This window comes from Phaenicophaeus curvirostris, chromosome 2, assembly GCF_032191515.1.
Source record: "Phaenicophaeus curvirostris isolate KB17595 chromosome 2, BPBGC_Pcur_1.0, whole genome shotgun sequence".
Classification (NCBI taxonomy): domain Eukaryota; kingdom Metazoa; phylum Chordata; class Aves; order Cuculiformes; family Cuculidae; genus Phaenicophaeus; species Phaenicophaeus curvirostris.
In genome coordinates, this window is record NC_091393.1 from 60,051,981 (window position 1) to 60,078,879 (window position 26,899).

General features: G+C 35.4%; 1 protein-coding gene across 2 annotated transcripts in view; it reads left to right on the forward strand.

Moving 5' to 3' along the window:
• Positions 1–26,899, forward strand: part of PACRG (parkin coregulated) — a 228,320-nt gene that overhangs the window by 34,839 nt on the left and 166,582 nt on the right. For both annotated transcript variants that reach the window (XM_069852208.1, XM_069852209.1), the window contains exon 3: positions 12,992–13,126. In XM_069852208.1, the coding sequence (XP_069708309.1) occupies positions 12,992–13,126 (135 nt within the window). The remainder of the gene's footprint in view (positions 1–12,991; positions 13,127–26,899) is intronic.

The following is a 26,899-nucleotide window of genomic DNA, read 5'->3' on the forward strand; positions in this document are numbered from 1 at the left end:
GACAAATGATGAGCCAGCTGAGAGTTTATGGGTTAAGATTAGAGGGAGGACAAATAGAATGATGTTGTTGGCGGTATCTACCACAGGCTACCTAACCAGGTGGAAGATGAGGCCTTCTACAGACACCAGGAAGAAGCACCACATTTTTAGGCACCAGTACTCATACTGGGAACTTGGTCAATGTGACTTCAGTGTCACTCTCAATAAACTTTGAAAGGTCATAGCAATCTTGGGAGGTTCCTCAAGGCCTGAAGAAAGCACTGTCACTCTTGTCTTCAAGAGGGGCAGGAAGGAGGATCCAGAGAGCTTCTGGCCATTCAGCCTAACATTGATCCCTAGGAAAATGGTGGGGCAAATCCTCCTGAAAACTGTTTCCAGATACTTGTAAGACAAAAACGTGATTGGGAGTAGTCAGCATGGATTTATAAAGGGAAAAGCATGCTTAACCAACATGATGGCCTTCTACAATAAGGTGATTGGCTTGGAGAATAGGAGAGAGCAGTGGATTTTGTTTGTTTTGACTTTAGCAAAGGTTTTGATGTTGTCCCTCATAACAGAATCACACAATTGTTTAGCTTGAAAAAGGCCTTTAAGATCATCAAGTCGAGGTGAAAATGTTCATAGAACTGAAGTATGGACTAAATAAGTGGGCGGTGAGATGGGTTGAAAACTGGCTGAACTGCAGGGCTTGAAAGGTTGGGATTAATGGCACAAAGTCCAGCTGGAGGCCAGACACTTTTGGTGTACTCCAAGGGTACTGAACCCCAGTATAAGGGTCTATGAGACAGAGGCTCTGAACAAGCCTGTGATAATACAGAGTGAGGAGGAGCTGCTGATACACCAGATGGTTGTGCTGCTAGTTATCATGATGGTTGTGCTGCTGTGCCATCATGAGAGGCTGAAGAAATGGGTCAAAAGGATTATTCTGAAGTTCAACAAAGGCAAGAAAAAATCATTCTCTGAGGAGGAATAATCCCATGTACCAATGTAGTCAAGGGGCCAACTAGCTAAAAAGCAGCTTTGCAAAAAAGGACCTGGGGATCTTGTGGACAACAACTTGAACATGAGCCAGCATCCTGCCCTGTGGCAAAGGTGGCCAGTAGCTTCCTGGACTGCATTAGGAAGGGCATTACCAACAGTCAGAGAAGAAGATCCTTCAGCCCTGATGGGACACATCTGAAGGTCTATGTCCAGATCTGGGTTCCCCATTAAAATAGAGATATACATACAGAAGCAAGTCCAGTGAAGGGCCACAAAGATTATTATGGCATTAGAGCATGTGACATTGAAGGAAGGACTGAGAGATCTGGGACTGTTCAGCCTGGAGAAGAGAAGGCTCAGGGGGATCTTATCAATGCCTAGGGTGGGGGCTGAGATAAAGGAGATGAGACAGGCTTTTCCCCAGTGGTACCCAGTGACAGGACAAGAGGCAATAGGCGTAAACTGAAATACAAGAAATTCCATTTAAACGTAAGAAAAATACTTTTCTTTTTTAATTTGTGGGTATGATTGAATACTGGCACGGGTTTCCCAAAAGGGTGGTAGAGTCTCCATCCTTGAGGATACTCAAAACCTGACTGGAGATGGCCTTGAACTAACCTGCTGTAGTTGATCCTGCTCTGAGCAGGAGAATTGGACTAAAGAGAAATGTCTCCAGAGAAGTCTCCCATGTCAGTTTCTCTGTGATTGTTTTAGCCGCAATTTCTCCTACCTGCCAAAGTGGAGAAAACAACTATGAAAATTAGCACAATTTTTTCTATATAGAGAATCATGCTAACATTGCCACTTATGTTCCAGTAGTCATGTTAGCTTACTGAATGCTGACTTCTCTGACAGAAAAAATGGCATATACAGTAGGCTATGACAACTGACTATACAGTGTTGTACGAATAGCCAGATGCCTTATTGTCCCCATCCTAGTGTCTATATTTATATCCAGCATTGAAGATGGACACTGAAAGATGTTTTGGTTAGATGACCACTAACAAGATTGCTGTGGATGCTGAGTAAAAAGATTGTATTAAAAATTCTGAACTGAGGGGCAACATCACATCTATTGAAACTCTATTTACAATGTTTCTTCAAACAGTTCTTCAGTATTTGAATATTTTTTTCAGAATCTCAAAGGCTTTTTTCTTTTTATGCATATTAAATTGGAAAATGACACAGTGAGATCAAGAGAAAACAGTTTCAGAAACTTCCATGACTCAACCATAGTTCTTGTTCTTTTGTGTTCATGGGAGAACTTCCTTCTGATAAGCTCATATCTTTTTTAATTGAATCCCTTGGAACTTATATTGAAGAAAGTAATTCGTATTTCTGGAGTTTGGCATTTAAAAGATTAGCTCATTTTTCCTTAACTCTACCTACTACTAAATTATGTTAACTGTTTTTCTTCAATATTTTCATTCTTACCTGAAGAGTTTGCCAGGTCCCAGCAGAATTATGCTTTTGTTTTCCATAAGTATTTGTCACTTATTTAAAAATAGTAGTCGAAAGTACCTGGTTTGGGAAGTGAAGCCACAAACAAATACTTGAAAGAATTGGCAGTCCAGGTGTGTCTCAGGAAATGAGAGTCTGAATTTTCTGGAAAAAAAAAGTAAAGCTAAATAATAAAACACTTACCTCTCTTAAAAAAATTGATAAACAAAGATTTTCTCTAGTAGTATGGTAAGTACATGCTATTGCATCTTAATTACAGCCTAGGTCACCTGCACTCTACATTAGCTGTTGCACTGAGATTTAATAGCAAAGCCTCAAGCGCAAGGTTGTCTGACTGAAAAACCTGTGCAGTTTCCATAGCCTACACAAATACACCCTGTGTGTGAAACCAAGAATTTATGATACCTCTAATAAAAGCCTTAGCAGTCTGATAAAAAATTATTATCAAAGGAAGAAGATACTTACTCTTATAGTCAAATTACCCAGTTATTACTGCTTCTGCCCAATAATGAAACCATTAAAAATTATGCACACAAGCTTTACAGTACCTCTGCCTTATGCTGATTCTGTGCTCACCTTTCTGGATCCTGAAGTCAATGGTGCTATTCCTCCTCAAAAGAAAGGGTTATGGAAATTCGTCAGCATCCTAGGTTTTTGATAAGTGGAATATGGTATTTACATTGATAATTTCCACCTTGGATCTATTTGACGTCACATTTATGCATTCACTAACACAGTTGGCTTTTTCTTCATTGGTCTTCATTTCCACATTATATCAAAATTTACTACAAATTATATGTTTTGCCTATGTTGTCTACTTATTCATGGCAGGTTGAGGGCAGGAGGTAATACAAACCTGTTTTTATTCAGCAGTCTTTAAGTTGTGGTTTTATGATAATATAAGTAATGTTTTACTAGCGTACCCTTGTTAGAATTTATGTTTGCTTGGAGGCCATTAATAGTTACAGTGTCCTAGTAACAACTTGTCACCAGTATCTACTAGTTATGTCAATATCACTGACATGTCATCACATTTATTTCATGACACAGTGCTTGTCAAAACTTGTAATCTATACTGTTTGTCCCACCTCAGGAATAAAGACATCAAACATGTTCTATCAACTCTGCAATATTACTAAGCCATTTGGGAAATCTCCCAACCCTCCCAAACTGGAAGATTGATGCAGTCAAGTAATTTGCTGTTGAAGAGAGCAATAGGATGGGATTTTGTACATTTTTTTTTAATTTTGGGAGGATGATAAGGGTCCTGCAGTAACTGTTTGATAGCTGAAGCCTTTAGCCATCAGAAGATCCAGGTGCATTCTATAGAGAGCTGAAATATGACTTTATCAAAGGTGATAGCTAACTCATCACAACCCCATTTTACTTTCTGGATTTTTATCAGGTTGGTAAGTAATTGTAGTCCAGTTCTAAAATGGGAAATTAGTGCAAAAATATTGTTTTACCTAAACCATAGATGGAGGTCACTATCAGAATTAGAGTGCAGCAATTTTATCTTCTCAGCCCAGTGTTTAGTTCTTTAAGCAATGTTCTGTCAAGAATCCAAGAAAATTTCATTCTACCTCACAGGTCAATGCAGCCTTTCAGAGTCAATGTATTCAGATAAGTGATTCAACTGAATTATCTTAGGGCTAATAAACCAGTGCTTCAAAAGCTGCCTGACCCAATAGGGCCCTGTTCTCTCTTGTGAAAGAGCTAGATATATTTAGACACTGCTCCCAGTTGGAGTAAAGAGGAATTTCCCTATTTTTATTTTTTCCATGATCTGGAGATATTTCTTTGCAGAGTTCTAATAGAAATTAGAGTAGTGTTATTTGAATATACAGGGCAGGACTCTGGAAATTTAGAAATAGCAAGAACCAGGGTCACTATATTATGGTCTTCCCTAGATATCTTCTGTCAGGGCTGCAATAATAAATTAGGATGTTAGGTGCATTCCAGCATGGACCTTCATCCATGTATGTGATGGAAGTGCAAAATAACTCTCCTAATAACTCTCCTAGTATTTTAGTTTTACCCACGGTTCTTTGAAACACAAATAAGCTATGATAATGTATAGGAGCATTATGAAGGACTAAAAACTACAGAAATCAGGAAAAAAATGTAATTGAATTATATACATAATGAAAAAATTAAAGCCTCGTGTTTCATTTTGCTTCCTAGCCAGCAAAAGTCTTATAACTTGCAGTATGTAGATTTGGCATCCAGAAATACATATGTAGCCATGAAGAATGTTGTTGTTATTTTGCATCAGGGAGCAGCACATGCCAACAGGGCAGAATTACCAAAGGAAAAGAGCTTATGATAAGGATATAATGTTTTCATATTTCAGGGATATTTTTTTTCATTCAGACTGACTGTTGTCTGAAAGGACTCCAGTTCATTCACTTAGAAACTGCTTCATGACGTGAACTGTAATTGAGTGCCACTGCAGAAGCATACTTCTGATTCCAGCTGAAACATCAATGCAAATGTACTCACAGTGAATTTATATTTTTCTGAACATTAGACTGCAGATGGAAGAATTTCCACAATCAGGAAAAATATAAGAGGCTCACAGATTTAGTGAATTTGATGTACCGGAAAGCCTTGTGAAAGTAATAAAGTAAGGAAAAGAAGACTGTACTCATCTGTAGGTGGGAGGGAGAAAAATATATTAGCAGTTGTCACTCTTCTCTCTTTGCATGAAAGGAAATTGTTTGGCAGGCAGCAAGAGAGAAATCTAGATGATATGAAATAGTTACTCTATTCTCCATCAGAGAATAAGAGGTAGAGGACCTTCTGAGAACAAAGTGTGGTAAAGTAGTTTGCAACATAAGCACATCTGGCTTATCAAAACAGCTTATCTTTCCCCAATCAAAAATAACATTTCTGAGGTGAAGAAATAGAGTAATTCTGTATGCAGCTCATGACTTGCTTTCAGTAATGTCTGAAGGTGATAATGAGATACAATATCTTTGCACTAAATCACAGGTCCAATTTTTCTTTCAAGCTCTGGTGCTTTAGAAGCATTTGTAATGTTTACTGACCTTCTTTCAGTAGTTTGATTTTGGGGTCTTAAAAGTGATTACTCTTATTTTGACTTTTGAAGCTATAAGATGGGCTTTGATCTGTTGTCCAGATTTGTGCAGTAGCCCCAGAAGCAGCTTTTAAGCATTAGATGTGGAACTATTTAATGTATATCAAGACTGGCACACATGAAGAAAGATCTCCCTGCTTCTTTTTGGATATAAAAAGCTTTTGTCTGATATATGTTGATAGATAGTGTTCTTTTGATATTGAATGCTTGTGATACTGATATTAAATAAAAGGAATTAATGTGGAACTCAAGAATACCTATTGGGACATCTTACTGTGCCTCTCATCATTTGAAGTTTCTTATTCAATTTTCATGTCTCTGTAGCAAAACCAAAGCGTGATTGTACAATGTATTAACCACCTATGTTAGTTTAATCAAATTAGGATCAGTAAATGAACACAGAGCAGTGTAGGCTTTGTTGTTCATTGCCAATCAGAGTAGGTAACTGCCAAAATCTTGATCTTTCCTCACATGATTACTGGGCTTGTCTTGATGATGGGCTTGTATGTGTTACAAGTATAGAAACACAGTAAGTCACCAATGTGCATACTAGCTCCAGAACCACAAACTGGGCATAATGGCTTTTGCACTTAGGCTTGCTTTCTGGCCACAAGTTGTAACTAGACAGTGTTGTGCCAATGCCTGACTGGCCAAGTTAAGAACTCTATCGCACTATATGGACAAGGAAGTTGCAGTTGATGATTCTAGTAAAGCTTTATATGTTAACATGGCACTGCATAGAGCTAGGTGTATTGTTTGACCTTTACTGCTGCTAGCTTGAGTATTTAGTCATTGCATGATGTAATTTATCTGACTTATTTAATATATCTTGCATTGTACTTGAGATTTATATTAGGATTTGGAAGCAGCATCTGGCTCCAGTACACAAAGAAAGGGATGATGAACTTTTCTGTGGGGAAGTCAGTGGGTTTCCAGCTGGACTATGCTGCATTAGCCAAGCAAAGTGTTAGTTTAACACTAGTACAAGAGGTGGATGAGACAAAGACCTTGTCAGTGGTTACACAGACATTTCCTTGATAACATCACCTTTACATCTGCCATGAGACAGGAGCATGCATCAGTAGACTCTACTCTGTGGGTACAGTGCAACTTTATAAAAATACATTTTCTGGTTTAAACATAAAGAAATAGGACTTATGATTTTGCTTCTGAAAATTTCACTCTTCAAAATGAAAATGTGGTAGTATATTGTCAAGGAAGAATGCCTTTTAGGTAAGACAGTTGAGTAGCATTACAACTTTTGATCCCTATAGCTTCAAAACTGACTGTATTGAAATATTTTTGTGAGGAAAAAACACAAAAAAATCTATTTAAATTCCAGTTTTCCTATAAGAAACTTGGCTGATAGAAAAAAATGGAAGTTTTCTTCATTCTTCAATGTCTTGATATGTCATCTAAATGCATTATCCTGGGTTAATCAAACAGAGATATGTCTTTAAGCATTAAATTTGATTACAATATCTCTGGTCTTCTTTTTTCTTTAAATATATGTGTCATTGCATTACAACAGTAGAATCTCAGTCCATTCTACAAAAGTAAAGAAGTAAAACCAGTGGTGTCTTCTGTTTCCCTGCAACTTAATATGTGAACACATCTTTTATTTTCCACACAGCATTTGAACAATTATTCAGTTCTGATTTGAATAAAGCAACCTACGTCTGCATAGGCAAATGAGAAAGTGTATGTCCAATTAATTCTTGATGTTCAATATAAATTCAACACTGCTCCCTAATGAATCAGTCACCCATTTCTTCCTGTCCTTTTCCTTCCTGCTTAAGTGTTCACTCATCTTAAGTGTTTACTTATCACATTAAATCACCTTAAGGATCTAATACTTCATAAATCAACCAAATAAAAAACAAAAAGCAACCAACACCATCAAACAAACAAAAAAAAACCAACAAGAAAAAACAAACAAAATCATCTCTCTATTCCTGGCCTGGTCCTCTGAATACACACATGAAAGCTTCTGACATTAATGGAAGTTGGTACATCATAGCAGCATCCAGGCACATGAGGTAGGAAAGACAACTTATCTCTGTGTCAGTGTCAATTTTTTTCTGGCCTAGACTGCTCATGAAACTAGTGTTCATTTTCATGAAAATTACTAGGTATGTGTTTAGGTCTCTGAGTATGCATATATTTTGACACTTAATTAGGAAATTTTGAAAATTAAGCCTTCAAATAATTAATCTTCATTTAAATCTGTCTTGAAATAATTTTTCTTAGTCATTTTCCTAATGTGCCATCACTGAAAAGTCCAAGAGTGCAACCTGATACAACAGTTTTAAATGCCCATGAGTCATTGAAAGAAAGATTGTCTTTCTCTCTTTTTTTTTTGCTTAATAGCTTGTATCTTTTATCTTGTCACATAGTTCAATGGCATAGAATTACAATAAATTACTTTTGCAATTTTCAAACTCTTCAACTTCTCTTTGGCATTTAATGAACCTCAGAATCTGTTATTGCTTCATATACTTTGCTATCATGAATATTAGCCTTTAATTAACTGGAACTCTAATCTTAATTTTTCTAACTATGTTGCAATGAAATATTTTTGTTAGGCTGAAGAAGATAGTCTTTGTTACTGTTTGTCCAATAAATGGAATGCTTTCAGAATGGCCTTTTTATTCAATAATTATAACTATAAAATATAAGACAAAACTCATCACAAGGAAAAGGTGTGCTTTTATATGCAACATAAAATGACAGAGAAGCCTCAGCTGAGCAGGGCCTCTGGAGATCATCTAGTCCAGCCTTCTGCTGAAAGCTGGGTCTTAGTTTGTTTTTTTCAGGTCCTTGCCAAGCCAGATATTGAATATTTTCAGGAAGATTCCACCACTTCTCTCACCAACCTGTTCCAGTGTTTAATATTATTTTCTGATAGTGGAGAACTCTTTTCCTTTGAAGAAATTTGCACCCGTTGCCTCTTATCCTGTGCATCCTCCTGAAGAGAATACCTCCATCTTCTCTATAACTAATGGTTTGGGGTTGGAAAACTGGGATTCAATTCTCTCCTGAGCCTTCTGTTCTCTGGGCTGGTCACATCCACTTTCTTGAGCCTTCTGTCAACATCTGCAGACCTTTGATGATCTTCATGGTCTTCTGCTAGAACCTCTCCTTTTTTTCAGTCTTTGTCTTGAACTGGGATGACCAGAACTGGATACGATGTTCTTGGTGTGTCCTAGAAAAGGTCAAGCAGAGTGGAACTCCTTGATCTGTTGACTATATGCTTACCAATGCGACCCAGGGCTCATTCTGCCTTCATTGCTACAAAGTCACTGCTTACTCAAGTTTAGTGCTGTCCATGAGAATCCCCAGGTCCTTTTCAACAAAGCTACACCCCAACTAGCCTGATCACATTCAGCTTGCAATACTGCTTGGGATTAATCTGTCTCATGTGCAAGACATTACATTTATGCAGTCCTTGTTGGCCCTGTCTTCTAGTTTGTGAAGGCCTCCCTGCCTGATGGCCATTTCTTCTGGTGTGTAGTATCTCTCCTCCCAGTTTGGTATGATCCACATATTTCAGAAACAGGCATTCAGTTCTGTCATATACATCCTTTATAAAAATGTTGAATAGTATCAAACACAATAATAACCTGTAGGAACCCCCTTTGTGACCAGCTGCCAATGAGTCAGTAAAAGCAACTGCTAGCCTTACCCTAAAAGTTCAAAAGATAACATTTCTGTAAGATTTTGAAAAATATAATTTATTCAAGCAGCTTGGTAAAAAACATTATTTTAGCTATAACCAGGATCAATACGTATTATCCCTCTGATTTCTAAATTTTTTTCCTGAAACTGTGGACTAGATGTGTCTTCAGAAACAGTCATGTTGTAGCTAGGAAGGTCCTAATAAGTTGTATGTGGAGAAATGCTAATATCTGCATGATGGAAAGAGGTGTTAAGAATAGTCATTCACATGTTAGGAAAGACTGTTCCAACAGCTTTCTATTGTGAGAAACATATCTTCTCTATGAAAAGGAAAAGAGAGTTAAAGTTGACATTGTTTCCTGGAGAACTTGACTGGCTTAAAGGTTTTAAGGCAGTTTCTCACTGTGTTTACTCTCTTCCAGGATATAGTTGCTGCTCTTTTGCTACTTTTTTTAATAGCAATTACTCTGAATCTATGACCGGCGTTCCTGCATTACGACAATCTGCAAACAGAAAATAAGAAGTCTGATCTCAAAAAGCACTACTTAAAATTTAAGTAGAGGAAAATAAATATATAAAAGAAAACAAATCAGGAATTATAAAAAGTGAAAAATTAAATTAGACATGTATATCTATAGTACTTTACTAGTTATACAATACAAGAATTATGAGATGCATGAGTAAGAAACTCCATATTGAAATGGAGAAAATAATGACTTATGTTGAAATGATACGATAACAAATGAAAATTATTCATGTAACTTCTTAAAGCATGGTTTTAGGGCTAACTTTATTTAATATTTTCATTAGTCACCTTGAAAAAAATAGTCAGATTGTATAATGAAACTTATAGTTGATGTAACATTCAGAGTTTTTATTAAAACAGATGATGATCATGGTGTCACACAGATGGAAGTGGAAGCCCTTGAGAACTGGTGTAATAGAAATGGAATTAAATATAATAGCACTAAGTACAAGGTAATGCACTTAAAAGTAATGACAAGAAATTCTGTTATTAGCATAGAGCTCATCAACTGGAAAAGGTATTTGCTGTGCCAGTTAATCAAAGGATAACCGTGAGGTGCCAGTGTGATGTGGCTGTAAGAGACTAAATGTAATGCTAGGAGCTCTACCAGACAGACTATATCACGTGAGAAAGGATAATACTAATTGTATTTCTGATTACTGATAATGTGGATTTAGTAAACCTGAACAGATTTTTCTTTCATCAACTTTTCCAGTTACAGCTTGAATATACAGGATTCCAAACACTGACTTTTAACAAAAGGTTTTATTAATCCACTACTTGCTGCACGAATACAAGACTATTTTTGTCTCTTCCAAACTTGTCACTTAATAGATTTTTTTTAATGCCCTGTACTATTACTGAAGGAGTCAGTAGAAAATATATCCTTATTCATCCTCTTCATTAATTCATTATTTTGTAGATCTTTACTTTATTTCTCCTTAGTTGTCATTTTCCTGGTTTATTAATTTCCTGTGAAAGCCGTTCTGTACCCTCAGTCATTATCCTCCCCTGAACCTTTTCTAATTATAGAATACCTTTTTTTTGTGGCGGCAGATCAGAGTAGGCATAGTATTTAAGATATGGTTTCTAACCACTGAAGTAAGGATAACGCATAACAACCTTTGAACAGGCAAGGGACAAATAAACAGATTTGTAAGCAGTTTTTGAAAGACTGTGTATATAATAGTGGAATATTAGAGGAATAATAGGGAAATGGATTTGATAACCAAGATCCTTTTAGTCCTTCTAGTTTCTTTGTTATAGTACCAAATCAAATTAACACAAACCTATTTTCTAGAAAATTGGTAAAAGTGCAGTAGAAAAAGGTTCATAGCAAATTTACTAACATGATAAGGAACGAGAAAATGTTTGGTATCATATAAGATGCATTTCGGGATTGTATTAGCTACCTCTAATGATGAAAGTCTGCAAGAAATAGTTAAGATTTTCTCTTATGTAATCAAGACTATATATTCTTTATCAAGAATTTTATTTAAAATTTAATAGAATAGCAACTCCTAATGTTTTACAGAAAATAATGTTTTATAGGACGTGTGAGGGTCCTGTGCATTAAAAAACTTCAAAAAAGAACATATGCCCTTTTTTTAATGGCTCCATATGAGCAGTGACTCATAGACTTGCCTGAAATGGAAAAAAAAAAAAAAAAATTAAAGACAAGTGGAGTACTTACACTAGTGTCACAGAACAAATTGTTCGTCTGCAGAACAGTAAAGGCACATTTATTTACATTGGATAGAAATGCATTTCTTGGAATATTACTCTCAAATGCTGCAGATATGTTTAGTAAGCAAAGTTACAGCTATGCATATCAAATCTATTTTCATTAGACATGGTCTATCTGTGACAGAAATATGCAACAATAGGTCCCAGTTTAATAGCCTAATTTAAGCAATTTGTAGTGAAATACACTTTAGGCAAATCACTAGTGGACCCCTTTACCGCAGCCAGTGGAAAATGATGTCACAACCCTTTGCAGGAAAAAATGCCAAGTCAGATTTACATCCACAGTTAACACAGTTACATTGTAGAATAGCACAAATGAAGCAAAGGATGTTACGTGCTTGCATTCTTTTCACTGGAAGCTGAATGTCTGTACTGCTAGAAACTAACATAAGGGTCACTGAAGACACAGAAACAAATAGAACAACCGAAAATGCTGGGTATGTTTTATGATCCTTGAAGCTCTCACCTTTTTCTGACAATGACACTTTCTAAGTTATAAAAGGCAGCAAGTCATAAAGGCATTTTTGAAAAAAGATACACACAGAATTGTAGGAAGCTCTTATCCCAGATGTATGGCTATAGTAACAAAAAAAAAAAGGCAAGAGTTTCTCAAGGAAGAGTCAATTGTCAAGGACATGTAAGATGAGTTGAGTTCTCTTGGTCTCTTTTAGTATTTGAGATTAGCTTTGTTAATTAGCTTAAACAATAGATTTCTTATAATTACTTAAAATTCTGTTATCTTAGTGCCAGTTGTTAGATGCTGTTACTACTATGTTTGGCTGAGAAAAAAGGTCCAGTGTGAGCATTTTCAAATTGGACTGTCATTCAGGCAGTCAGGCTATGCAATAATTCAAATAAGGAACTAAGCAGAGCTCAATCAAATTTCTTCCTCCAAGAAAACACAGGCAGAAAGTATGGATCTGAGAGAAGACTTTCTTTAATATCTTCCAGTGCTTCAGCCACCAGCACATAAGGGGTGGAAGTCATATAAAAGCCATAGCATTTGAGCAAGAGATGGGGTGAAGGAGATTCAGTAATGGCAGGAGAAGGACAATAGAAAGTAAGGACATTTATTTGAGATGGAAAACAAGTCAAATGACTTCTATAAAGAATCAAATAGAAAATATTTCTCAAGGAGAAATGCTTAATTTTCCAAGAAATTCTACTACATAACGTGAATATGTTCTTGGTGTTCTTGCTGCTTAAAAATGCTGCAGTAGTGGAGATAGCTACTTTGAAATACAAACAGTTTTTATGGCACTATCCGAAAGTAATAAGAAAAAAGGCAGTTCTTAAAACCTGTAGATCATTGCCAAAGTGTACTTTCAATGAAGTGAAGTATAGCATGTAAAGAAGAAATTAAATTATCATTGGGCCATCAATATTATTCTTCTTTCTTTTCTGTTTTTATTTTGAACTCTATAAATTAGTCTTTTTCTAAAAGTATGTTATCACTGAAATATGGTTTGGTTTATTTTGGTTTTGTTTTTTTTTTTAAGGTTAGAGGGCCTCCACTTGCAGGAGCATTTAAAGAAAGACCAGCAAAGCCCACAGCATTTCGCAAGTTTTATGAGCGAGGAGACTTCCCAATTGCCCTTGAGCATGATACTAAAGGAAACAAAATCGCTTGGAAGGTAAGTCATGGCACAGCTATGACAGCCAATTGAGCTTATTGCAGTGACATCTTTCATAGTCAAACAAAGTTGGCTTATAAGTAAATAAACTGAAATAATTTCTTAGTAAATGGAAGGTGGTGGGGAAGCCATTAGAGAAAGGCCCCTGAGTCAGCTGTCTACCTTGGCTAACAATTAAATTATATGCCGTAAAAAGGAAGATGACAGAGTTGCTTTGCCTTAGAGAATTGTCTCCTGCCCAATTCATCTCTATTTTTATGAGGACCTGGCAATGCAGCCTGTTTCAGGCAGTTCATCAAATGATGGAAGTGGCTGGATACACTAAGCAGCAGCCATTTATCTCCCCCAGATTTCACCTTCCTGCAGGACACTTCCAAATAGAAGCTTTAATTACCTAAATGGATAGGTCAAGATTGCCTGCTCCCTGAAAATGCAGAGCAGAATACAAACGAAGTCAGATTCTCATTCCACAGCTGTACTCTCAGTCTACAGCATATGTCAGACAGCGTAATCGCTGTCATACGTGCCCTGTTAGAGGCTGACCTCCACTGCTGAAACCATTACAGCTCCGACATTTCTCTGACAAAAGGTTAATTGGCTTCAAAATAAATGTATTGCCTAATGACTCCATTCTAATGCGGCTGCATTTCTCTCTAAAAGGCTTGGTGATGTTATTTGTAAAACTTGCCAATCTTCTAAGTAACTGCTGCAGAGTTTAAATTTAATTTGAAAAATGAATGCTGATCTTTAACCTGCTCCTACTATTTAATTATTTTGGTTATCATGAATTACTTCATTGTTTTGTGTAATTTATTGGACTAGAATAAGATTTTGCTGGAAGCAATGATAGTTACAGAAAATTAACATGATATGCATGAGCAAAATATGTCAGATTTGTAGAATGTTTTAAATTGTTCATGTCAAGAACATGATACCAATTTTAAATGTATAGTTATATTAATTCATCACAAAAAGCAGGGATTTTTCAATCTTGTAGCTCATTCTACTCCTAATGAAGCCAACAGGATTACACCTATAGTGTAGCATAGTGGTACTATGTAATATGTTAGCAACTAGACTTTAAGGTAGTTTTTTTGCTTATCGAAGTATAGAAGAAAGATTTGTGCTATTATTTTGTTGCCAATAGCAGTGCTGAATCAGCACAAGGGACAATTAATAGTTCTTGCGGCACAGAGAATCTCTAGCCAATAAGATAAATCAGAATAAGATCAGAATAAGATTCTAGTGCAACTGGTCTTTAGGTAACCCTGGAAATATCCTTTCTGGACTGAAACTCACAGGCTTACAATGTAGGTCTGCACACCAATCTTTCAAAATCAGGTAAGACCCAAATATGGTTTGCAAGCAACTGCAAAAATCTGCAGAATTTATTTTTTATCTTAAGCCTTATAACTTCTGATTTCTCAAAATCAAACTGAGAGGTATAGACAATTATCTAATTTTAATTGCTATTTGTTGCATATGCCTTCATCATAAGGACCAGCATTCTACTAGATGATGCTAATGACTACTTAGCTGTCTTAGGACACATGGAAATGGAATGAAGTTCAAATTGGACATTAGGTAAAAGTTCTTCACTGAGACAGTGGTCACTGACTGGAGCAGACTTCCCAGGGAAGTAGTCACAGCATCAAGCCAGTCAGAGTTCAAGGAGCATCAAGATGACACCCTTAGTTATATGATTTAGTTTTAGGTAGTCCTGTGAGGAGCAGGCAGTTGGACTCCATGATCCTTATGGATTCCTTACAACTTGAGGTATTCTGTGATTCTATGATTCTGCGACATCTTGCTAACTTGTTATCTACAAGCCTTCCCAAAGATGAATGTCTACAATAGGTGTTTGTATCTTGCATCCAACAGCTGAATGATTGAAAATATACTACCTTAAGACAGTCACCATAGCTAAGTATCTGGTGAAGGTCCAGCACATATGTTTTTTTAGCACAATTTACAATCTTGTAGACCTAAAGTCTCCCTGGTGTCCACCTACCACAGTGAAGCATTGGCATGTAGCTGGTGCAATGTAGGACTGGGATGTCATGCAACAGTGACTTTTGCTATTGTTGTTAAACCTTTCTTTCAAAGCAAATTATCACTACTTCAGCATGCGTGCAAGAAGGCAACATACTACTGACTATTCCATTCTTACATTAGCACATAGCAGTGCCCGATGTTATTTCCCTTATTCCACACCACTTGATTTAGTCACGAATCAATCCAGACTGAGTTCTGTGGCAGATATCCAAGAAAGCAATACTGAGGTAGCAGAATTACTTGATGCTGTTGTTTAATTTGGCATGAAACCATCATTGATTATTGTGCATTTTAAGTAGATCAAGCAGGCAAATAGGAGTTTCCCAGTTCAAACGTTACATTGGATAGCTTCTAAAGTCTTGGAAGCTGCCCGCTGCTGCAAAAGTGTGATGATGTTGTCCATTATGAGCTAATATTTAAAGGTGCAGATAAAGTAAGATCTGCATTTTTCGCTTGTTTTAGAGGACAAGGGTTTTTTGTTTTGTTTAGATGTAATGTATATCATGGTTCATTTCATTCTTGTTAGTTTGTCTACCAAGCGGTGCGTGAGAGGAAATGCAGGGGGTTCTCAGAAACATGATTTCTTCTGACAAAGGAAAATGCTACAGGATTTTGTTTTTTCCTGCAAAATAGACAGTTGTTTTGGGATTATTCTTTGTCTGTTTGGGTGTTTTTTTATAATTACTGAAACAAAACAAAATAAATGCAATTGCCAGACATTAAATATTTTTTAAAAAACACTTTGAACTGTGGTTCACTATATTCTAATTCTGTAGACAGGATACAGTCATTTTCAGCTGGAACAGAAGAATCTGAAATGTTTTAATATCCATGAATTTTCAAAAAAGAAAATGCACAAATAACTCTTGATTTTGTAACAGTTCTATGTGTGCCTAATTTTAAGCTCAGCCTGGTTGGTAAATTATACTATTTTTGCAAGTTGAAGTAAACCCGTCTTGACCTAATTGAAGAAAATAGACGAACAGATGAAAATATACTTATAACATATAAATGATTACATAGAAGAACAGGAAATTGAACCTAATTTTAAAGAATACCATCCAGAGGGAAAAAAAAAATTAGAAAGTTCTGATAATATTAAACTAAAATTACCTGGTTGTAGAAGCTGTAATCATGTTTATTTCTAAAAGAACAAGGCATGACTGTCTTGGTGTTCCTAATATTTATTTTCAAAACTGGAGAAAAGCTGTCCTTTTGTCATTTTCAAAAGATGAATATGGAGAATGACTTGTTAATTACATCTGTGAAAAGAAACTCACTGTCTTTGTAACTCACTACACAAATTTCTGGGGTTTATTGCAGTTAGAGTGAAAGACTCCACACAAAATTAATTCAGGGCTTTTCATCCCCATTCAGGGGATCTGCGAACAGTCAGTGAGTTCTTTGCTAAATGGCATACATTCAGTGTAACATTTTAATATGTAATTTAAATCCGTTGTTTTCATGTTGTCTCAGCTGTCATTAAGTTGAACTAAGATATACACATTGGTGCCTTAAAACTGCTGCAAATACATAATACTCTTATTTTTTTATAAAGCAACAGCTTTTGAGACCTAGAAATAATCAGCTTCTTTGATTGGATTATTCAACAAATGTTCAAAGGTCTTTCCAAATTTGAAGCATTTGTTTTGGTCCACCAGAGAATGGATAATATTTTATGGTTTAAAAATGTGTTTCTAAGATATATCATAAAAGTTTGGAACACAAATTGTTTATTTAGATTTAGATTTAGATAACAGGAAAAAGGGATCTTCTTGGAAAAATATTTTGTTAAAATATTTATAAGCCCTTTACTACCTATGTGTGATCTTGCAGTTCTCTTTAAGCCTATGTATATCGCAATTTTATTTTGAAATGTAGTAATATATTCTTTTGCACAATCTAATACTGAGTTACAAATAACAAAAGATCTGAAAAGGACTTTCATTTTTAAATATACACCACTGAACTAAAAAAGGTCAGAATGCAATTAAACCTTTTACTAAGAAAGTTGATAAAACCAGTAAAGTATTTCTGAATTACTAAGAATGTGTTTGAAATGCTGCCTCTCTGTATCATACTGAAAGTAATCAGAATATCTGAAAATTTTAGGGTTTTAGGGAGTAGAGTTAATTATGCAAGTCATTATGCATGGGGAAAAACTGCTTCTATTCTTCAAAAGAATATTAGCTATTTCAGAGAAATGAAAACCTAAGTCAAAACCCAAACATCTCAACCAAAATGTCAAAATCAACATGATTTCCATATTTTGGGGTCTGTAATCTTTTCCAGAATAGCTATGTTTGTGGAGGGTGTGATCATATTAATTTATCTTTATCCTCTTTTTCATATATAGATTGGGGGTTTTAGGGGCTAGTATAAGCTATGGTAGCAAAATTGCTTCTTGGTGATAGAAACAGGATGCAGAGGTAAAACAAAGTGTTCTGCCCTTAAGACCATGAATTTGAATTGTGCATACACTCTTCCTTGCACAGACTATTGAAAGTTGCTTTTGGTAATGGGGACTACAAATAATTTGAACATGCCAGAGAACCACAATTTTTATTAGCATCTCTCATTATCATTTGCTTGTATATTACTTTATATGTAATTTTGGGCTGCTATGTGTAAGCTAGTACCTATACCCAGCACCAAGAAAAATATTTTTTCTTTTTGTTTTGTTTTGGGTTTTTTAGTTTTGATGTTGGGGTCTGCTATGTGGTTTTCTCGATAAAATAGCTGGGCTTTAAATTTGATTTTATTTTCCTGGAAGTGCAACCTTTTTTGCTTGTTTGAAGTCTAAGTTTAAAGTGAGAAGTACATTTTTTTATATCAAGCAATACAGTTGGGAGACACATTTTCAGTTGCAGAGCTCCCAAGTAGTCTCTCTCAGTATTTCTCATTTTTGTGGCATTGTTTTGTCATTAAACCACATGAATAAACACTGTGTGTTATTCCCTATTTAGTATTAAGTACCCTTAGGTAACGCTTCCCAAAGTTCAAATCCCAGACCAAATTAAAAATAGTGGGAGGAAGCTTGTTTACGCTACAGAATGACCCCATTTTTATACTGAAGTCTAATACAGAAGTGAGGTGTAATTCTAAAAGTTGAGGGGTTTTAATAGCTTATAGCCATCAGAAGGGGAAGGTCTAATTTTCTTTCACCTCTTCTCTCTCTTTCTAAGGCATACTTGCATTTTGATAACGGGAGACTTAAATCTCTCTTAAGTCTAAGAAGTATTAGTTTGTTTCTAATTATATTAATATTTAATAATATATCAATTTTATGTTTAAATTCAATGGATCTGTAGGGTTTTTTCTACAAAAGTTCCAATTTGTATGGACTCTAGTATTTTATGCAAGTTAATTATGATCAACCATCTTTCATTTACAAACTAAAAAGGTACCAAGCTGATGTTCTTCAATTAGGCCAATATTTTCAAAGTTGTTGAGTAACTCTGGGTGCTTTCATTTTGCATTCCCTGATAGATATAGACACAGGAAGTGTTGGAACAATAGGTTTACAAAGTTTGAAATTTCTGTAATGATTTGATGCCACCACTAAGTAAAATTAATTCAAAATAAATTTAGTCTGTTCAAATTTTGCTTTCCAAAAGCACTATGCTAGAATTAAATGTCAATTGAAAAACATTTCTTAATAATAATGCATCAATTAACTGCATGCTTAAAACATGCATTAAAAATTTAGATAGCCAGTGGCTCTCTAATATGCAATTTTCTGTTAGCTCACTGCTCCTTAATACTAATCTACAAATCATTCAGGACTTTATTCTTTCCTGTTAAGTTCTTTTTGATGTCTGAAAAGATGTCTTTTCAGGTCTTAGAAGAAGATTGAGATATTAGAGATTGAAAAATAATCTTGCCAAAACGCTATTTCAGAATACTGTAGTAAAACCACTTTTTATGAAATCTCACAAAATTCAAAGTAACTATTTGAATACTTAACATTTTTATTGGTTGTTTATAGTCTGTACATTTACACTAATATTTCTGGTGAAGCACTGAACTGTGCCACATTACGTGTTAGAGGTTACTCAGAGCAATCTTTTCTTTCTTACTACTCATGACTCACAAAAGTCTAATTCTTTCTAGAGTTAGATTTTTTACAACCCTCTGGTCTTTTCCATTTATTTTGTATTTATAATTTAAGAATCTAATGAAATGTATCTTTTTCTCATACTAAAATAAAGTACCATATTTATTAAGAATGCGACACATAAGTTTGCTTAACAGCTGAATAATATATTACCCTTAAAAAGAATGTTTTCCTGGAAATGTTTCCCTGCAGGTGTTCAAGGCCAGGTTGGATAGGGCTCTGGGCAGTCTGATCGAGTGGGACGTGTCCCTGCCCATGGCAGGGGAGGTTGGAACTAGATGATCTTTAAGGTCCCTTCCAACCCAAACTATTTTATGATTCTATGAAATGTCTTAGATCTCCTTTCTTTTAACAACATCAATGCTGAATTTGGGGATTAACGTTCAGATGGAGACTAAAACAGGCCTTGCAAAGAGCAGTGACAATTTACCTGATTCCTATAGTACAGAGCTGCCATATTTCAATTATTAATTCCTCTGTGGCTAATTAATAGTTGCAACTTATCCCAGGATTCTAGAAAACAGTTGTATTGTGGCAGTTAATTCACTGTTCCTTTTTCCCTGCATACACAATTAAAACCATTGCTTTATTTGATGTAAATTGCCATCTCTTGAAAGCGTATGGAATGAAAACCCAGCCATGTATCAGAAATAACTTTAATTTAAATTTGCTAAATGACCTCTGAAAGCTAGATGAAAGATTTTCTGCTGAATGGGCTGGTGCTCCCTGCCTGTATAATTTATGTGAGAAATTAGTGCGAATGGTTCACTTTTATGGAGCAGTGCTGCTTGTAGCAAGCCTGCAGAAACAATTTTCCCCCAAGCCTCCATCTGTTCTTCAAACCAGGGCATATGCCATCTCATCGAGCTTGAAAGTCAACTGATTTATAACTCCTGAAAAGTGCAGAGATTGAAAAGAAAGGTCGACTGCTGCTATGTGACAAAGATTTGCTAGGCACTTGGATAAAGACAATTCACATTATTATGGACCCTAGAGGACACAAGTGGTGTTGTAAGCTTCAGAAATTGGTAGATTGATATAAAGGACAAAACCAAATTGCTCCTCCTTCAGTTAAACCGCTACCTCTCTTATTAAAGATGGAAACTTTTTAGAAAGCAAGTAGGTAATACGGCCAAGACATCTTCTTATGCTATGTTTCAGGCAGAATAAGTTTGTCCTAGCTACAAAGGTTGCCATCTAGAAGTGCCAGGACTTGTTCCATTTTAATCTTTAGGCTGCCATCAGAACCATCTGTCTTTAAAAGTGCTTCTTGTTGTTTGTCAGAAAGTTTTGTTCAGTGCCACAAACACAGCATTGATGAATTTTGTGTATCTACTCTGATTTCTGAGCTGTATCTCAGTAAATGGATGGCTTGTTCTCTGTCCATTAGTTGTCACGCATCCTCCTTTTACCCAAATATTGCAGAGATCTCTGGCAAGTGACAAATCAAATGGAATTGACAACATAAAATTCAACGGATGTTTGATGTTTTCATTTCTGGTAGTCAGATACTGAGACCATTCTACTCTGAGGCTTTGAGACCGAATAATATCTTCAGCTACTTTGCTTTATCAAGTCATTTTTTATATGATTTTAGGTAAAAATGACATATAATGAAGTGCATTTTTAGTTTAAGAAAAGTAATGTAGAAATGATGCAAACAGTCTTTTAATGTGAAAATTTGGAACAGATTTTACTGTGAAAAATACACAGCTGTGCCTTGAAAAACAGAGCTGTAGTATAAAATTTTCATATAAATTGCAGGAAGAATCAAGACTCACCCTCTACAAGTATGAGCTTTTGTTGAAGTATCTGTAGCATATGTTAGAAAAACAATGGTTTTGTGGCTTTCCACAATCACCTGATGGCAGCCATGGATATCCTGGCCTGACTCACATGGACAAGTATACTTTCTGAACATCGTATAACACAATAAAGAAAAGAAGTGCAATGCAGAGTAACTAGATCACTATTATGAATTATTTCTCTTTTGTGAATGGAATCTCAAACACTTAAGTCAGCACCCAACATACATAATGGGTATTTGTGTGTTGTATATGCTATTGACTGAATAAAAATGTTGAAAATACAAAGCTAATAAATGCTGATAATTAAAAACAAGTTGCAAACACCTTATTCTCCTGTGTTGAAGATGTGCTAAACAGTTATAATACGGCTGTGTAACAGCATACATTGTGTAAAGGAGAATGAAATATTAAAAAAAACCTTCACACTATATGGCTTATAAAAATTGATAGAGAAAAATTCACTGTCACCGAAAACTTATATACTAAAAGCTTATTCAGCAAATGTCTCTGCTTTAGAAATGTATTGTAGCGGTGTCTGTTCTCTTCAGGTTTGTGATAAACACTATGTATTTTGTTACTATTTCATTATTTCATTTTTATTGGTCACTATACATTAGGCAAGTGCATAGGGCAAATTTGTCTCCCTCAGTTCCATTTCATTTCCTATACTGTTTCCAAAGCATAAATTAGTTCATCATCATTTCAGTGTCATTTTCTCATCACTAGCCTCTATGAACCTTTCACACCAAATTCATATTCACATCTATTATACTGCAGAATTCTGATCTGGGCTCAGCACTGCTCTCATTCCTCACATTGTGATTCTTCTAATCAACAATACCTGTTTGCGTCCTACTTAGTTTTATTGTCCATTTACTTTCTTTCCTGTTACTTCTTTCATTTGTATTTCCTCTTGCTTATCTGTGAAGAGTTTGCCTTCATGTGAAGTTATTCATTAGGACAGCTCAGCAGGAACTGGTTTAAGCTTTATACTCAAATAAGGAATGCTTTTTACATATAGTATTATGTGTAAATGTGTCTTTGAATAGAAATCATTCAGATTAAGTTTCATAAATGGTTCCTAAAGCTGCAAAAGCTAAATTTTAACCTTTCCTTGTCTTTTTTCTTTTCTTATTAAATACCCTCTTCCTTTGAAACTTGTTGGCAACTTGGTTCAATAAAATAGCTATCAATGTGGCCTGAAAGACCTCTGTTCCTGCAGATTTAAGCATGTACTTAATGTCTTGTGATCAAATCCACTGAAGCAGTACTTTTTCTTATACTATGTAGCAATGGTGTAGTGAGATGGTGTACCTACCTCTAAGAGAAAAAGGTATTTACATTTGTTTGGTTTCAGTCATAATCATGTAAATTTCTTAATAAGTTCTAGTTTCAGATTAATGTTATTGTATCTTTAAAACATTAATTGCAAAGACCTTTAAAAATGAAACTTATTTAAATGTGTTTCATAAAAACTGTTGAGGTGGTTGAATTGTGCTTTTTTTAATGAAGATTTTGTGTCTATATTTGTATTTCAAATAGCAGTGTGGATATTTGACAGTAGTTGTGGCATGTGGTAGGTTATCAGGGCTAAAATAAATTATGTTAAATATTTAAATGAGATACTTCCCTTGGCTTTCAGCTTTTGTACATTAATGTAGGTCCAGATGTCTTTCATGTCCTACTATACATATCACATTTCACTAAATCAGTAGAAGCTACCATAACCTACCTAGAACAGGTCTAGAACAACTCTCCATGGCCGGGTCTCTGTGGTACAGTTCTCTGCAGGGAGAACTTTCTGTGGGCACAACTCTATGCAGAGACACTCCTAACCCAAAGCCTGACCCTAAGACTAACTCTAAAGACTAACTAAGACTCTAAGAATCTAAGACTAACTCTAAGACCCTAAGACTAGCTCTAAACCTAGTTATCCAGTTTAGTTTGTCAATTTATTACAGAATCTTCTTTTTTTTTCCCCCACATCATTCCTCATTTACAGTTGGCTATTGGCACTTAATTTTATTGCTGTGAAACAGAAAGTGTTTGAGTTTGCATCTTGCTTTTACATTATATTTTCAAAAATATAAAAAATATGTTTACTTTCACATCAGAGTCCTTACTTTTCTATATGATGACTGCATATAATTTTGAGTTTCCACAGATATTTTGTCCTCATATTTTATCATATTTGTCACTGTTTGTATATCAATGTAGCTATTCTTAGTTTGATTTGGGAGCATTTTGGTTTGGTTTGTCTTTTTTTTTTTCCCATGTGTCTTACTATAGTTTATTTTAGTGTCTCCAAGGCCTCTGATTTTTGAAGTCCAAAATTTGACAGATTTCTTTTTGGTTAAATTAAATGAAATAAGATGTTGAAGAATGACTGATTGGCCAGTAGCATTTATATAGAAAAGGACCTATGGGTTCTGGTGACAGCAAGGTCACCATGACTCAGCTGTGTGCCCTTGCAGCAACAAAGGCTAACTGCATGTCAGATGACATTAGCAATATAAAGTCAGGGAGCTGAAAGAAAGGATTATTCCCTTTTACTTAGCAGTCATGAGCCTGCATCTGGAATTCTGTGTCTGGTTTTGGGCCCACAGAAGTAGAAGACAGGTATCAATATACTGGGGAGGGTCCAGCAGCAAGACCACCAAGATGGTTGTAGCACATGACATATAAAGAGACACTGAAGGAGCCAGGCTGGGTTAGCCTGGGCAACAGAAGCTAAGGGAGATCTAATTGCAGTCTTCTAATGCTTAAAGGGGTGAGATAAGACAGACTGTAAAGGGGTGGAGGAGACAGAGTCAGACAGATTTATGTGGCACACAACAAATGGACAAGAGGCAGCAGTCACAATTTGCAATAAGAGAAATTCCAGTTGGATAGCAGAAAAATAGTTATCCATGTTCTGGGCAGTTGGGGTTGAGTGAAATGATCTCCAGAGTTCTCTTTCACAGAAAATTATTGTTATCCTGCAAAATTAGGAGGATGAGCCTATTATTTTTTATCTCTGCCTTACCTTTCTTTTGAAAATGTCAAAACATACTACTGCTTAATGAGTAAGACTTCCTGGTGCTTCTGAAACAAAGATATTTTGCAGACAAAGAAACTGAGGCACAGAAGTAATGGTACAACTTTCAATGCTGTTAACGGACTTCATTAATTCCATTTTATTCCTAATACTCCTTTAAAAATAAAACCGTATTTCTTCTATGTGCAATATTTATACATACATATATATTCTTTCAGTACATCATTGTTATCACTTTTCTAGCCATATCAGGTAAATTTACAACTGCATTTGTAAGGTATCAAAGACTTGTATTCACATTCATTTTACCATAACTAAATGCTAAATGCAGAAAGTACCTCCAGCTTTAGATCCTACAGGCAACACACTGTAGCAGCTCTCTAAACTTGTGTCAGTCTCATTCTTCTTGAAGACTCTGAAATTGATGTGGCTTACTGAGGAAAATCCCTTCTTGATGCAGGAAAACCAGAAATGTTGAAAATAACTATGGTTACTCTATCAACATTGTACAAAGTGCTTTGGGCCTCTAGATTTCTTGTAATTTAAATGAAAATAGAAGAATTTTAACAGTACCTGTCATGTAGTATTAGGTTCTAAAAGTGACTCAAGTAGAGAAGCTGATTTGTTTTCTTTTTAAGTCTTAAAAAATAGAGGAAGAAATATGAAACACCTCTCAAATATCCTACAAAGCTATGGAATACCAGAACCTAGAGGCTATATATGAAATAATAATTAATTTATCTTGTAACCATCAACGAATCATCTACCCAGTTCCTCAACATCTTTACTAAGGTGCAGCGAAGAAACAGGACATAGTACTCCTACATAGAGCCTCACCATTGCCTGTTATAGGAATCAGCCAGTTCCCAAAATGTACCAGTGTAGGGGGTTGCTCTGTCCCAGATGCAGAGCTTTGCACTTCTCCTTGTTGAGTATCACAATGTTTCTGTTTGTCTAGTCTTAAAGTTTGTAAAGGTCCTTCTCAACTTAAGCTCTGTTATATGGTTACTCATCATTCTTAATACTAGGCTTTTCCTTTAGTGTCTTGGGGGGTTGTAAAATGGAAATATCAAATCCCTGTATTGTAGGAAAGTCAACAGTCATTTTAGGTGTTGCTATGAAAATATCTTTTCCATGAACACAAGTGTGTGTATATATATCTGTGTATATATATACACACATGTACATTCACAAATAAACTATACATCCTGGAATTGTTCAATGCTATTCCAGTGGTAGGTGTTCAATAATGAATTTTAAAAACTTTCTTGGACAACAGGCATCAGAAGGCCAGAGATGAGAAATACCCTTCTGTAGTGGAAGATTCCTCATAATAAAAAAAAAAAAAAAAAAGAAAATATTCCAAGCAAGCACATATGCTAGTGAAGTAGGCTTAGAAGATATCTCTAATAAATGAGAAGAACTTGAGACAGAGAGAAAGAAGCTATTATTTTAATTAATGTGAATATAGAAAACTGAAATTCTAAAATTCTAACAACAAATATTAACTTGCTTTGTTTTATATGAAGTGTGGAAAATTGAAGGCTGGCTAATGTGGGATGTTCTCCAGAGAAGTCTTGTATACATAGATAATTCTGCTTATATGAGGATTCCAATAATATCAGAAAGGCGAAATTGCATTTTGTAGTTGAATAAAGCAAAAATTTGATTCTGTAAATCCTCCATTTCTCCATTTGTCTGTCTTTGTTGCTTTATTGTCTACAAATTCTGAAATATCTGTATGTTCCTTCCTCCTATTAACATTTGGTTCATTCGGTAATTTAGAATGATATATGTAAAGATGAGTTTTCCAGCATTACCTGTAGAAGCTACACAACTATAGGAATATCTGAAAAGCCCTCAAAGATGTGGTGGTGGACAAGTAGACACTATCTGACCAATGGGATCTAAAATTTTTTCCAGTCTTTTGGATCTGTCTACACTCTTTTGGCTGCAGTTTGTTCCTTTACTAAGGCTAGACCAAAGGATGCAGTATAAATCCAACTGCCCTTTCCAAATGATATCTGGATGTAGTTATTCAGGACCCTTTTACTTGCCTGTAGTGTTAATTGCAAGAATAACTTGTGTTTTTTAAAACAGACTTCTTCAAATTGAGATACTGGGCTAGAAAGATTAGGAGAAATTTATGGTAGTGTTCAGTGGTTTTGAGTCCCTGTGTTCTACTGATGATACTGGGTTTCTGGGAATATTTTTGTGTTCAGATACTGTTCTGTCCTTACATACCCAACGATGATGACTAACAACATATTCTTTTTAATGTGGGAGTGGTAACAGTTTTGGATTACATGTTCTGTCCTGGCTAATAAATGTTCTTAGTGTTGATACAATGCCACGTAAATCTTCTTAAATTTTAATTTGCTTATTTAGTGAACTAGGAAACTCCATACCTCACAATCAACAAAAACTACATTTTAATTTATTATTATGCTCCTTAACTATGAAACTGTGTATTTTTCCCGTAGGGCCCCACTTCATCTAGTATGTGGGATGGATAATTCACTTGGGATAGAGCTATATGAACACTCGCTATTGGATCAGAACCAGATTAAAAAGTTCAATGTTTGTTCATGTCCTGTGCCACAGTTCAAAGCTCCCTCAGTTGCACTTAGGTTTCATTCTATTAATCATATCACTAAGATAGTACATCTTAAAAAAGTAAAAAAAAAAGTTTGCAGTGGGTTTTTTGTTTAGTTTTTGGGGTTTTTTTGTCTTTGTTTTGTTCTTAGTCCTGTCAT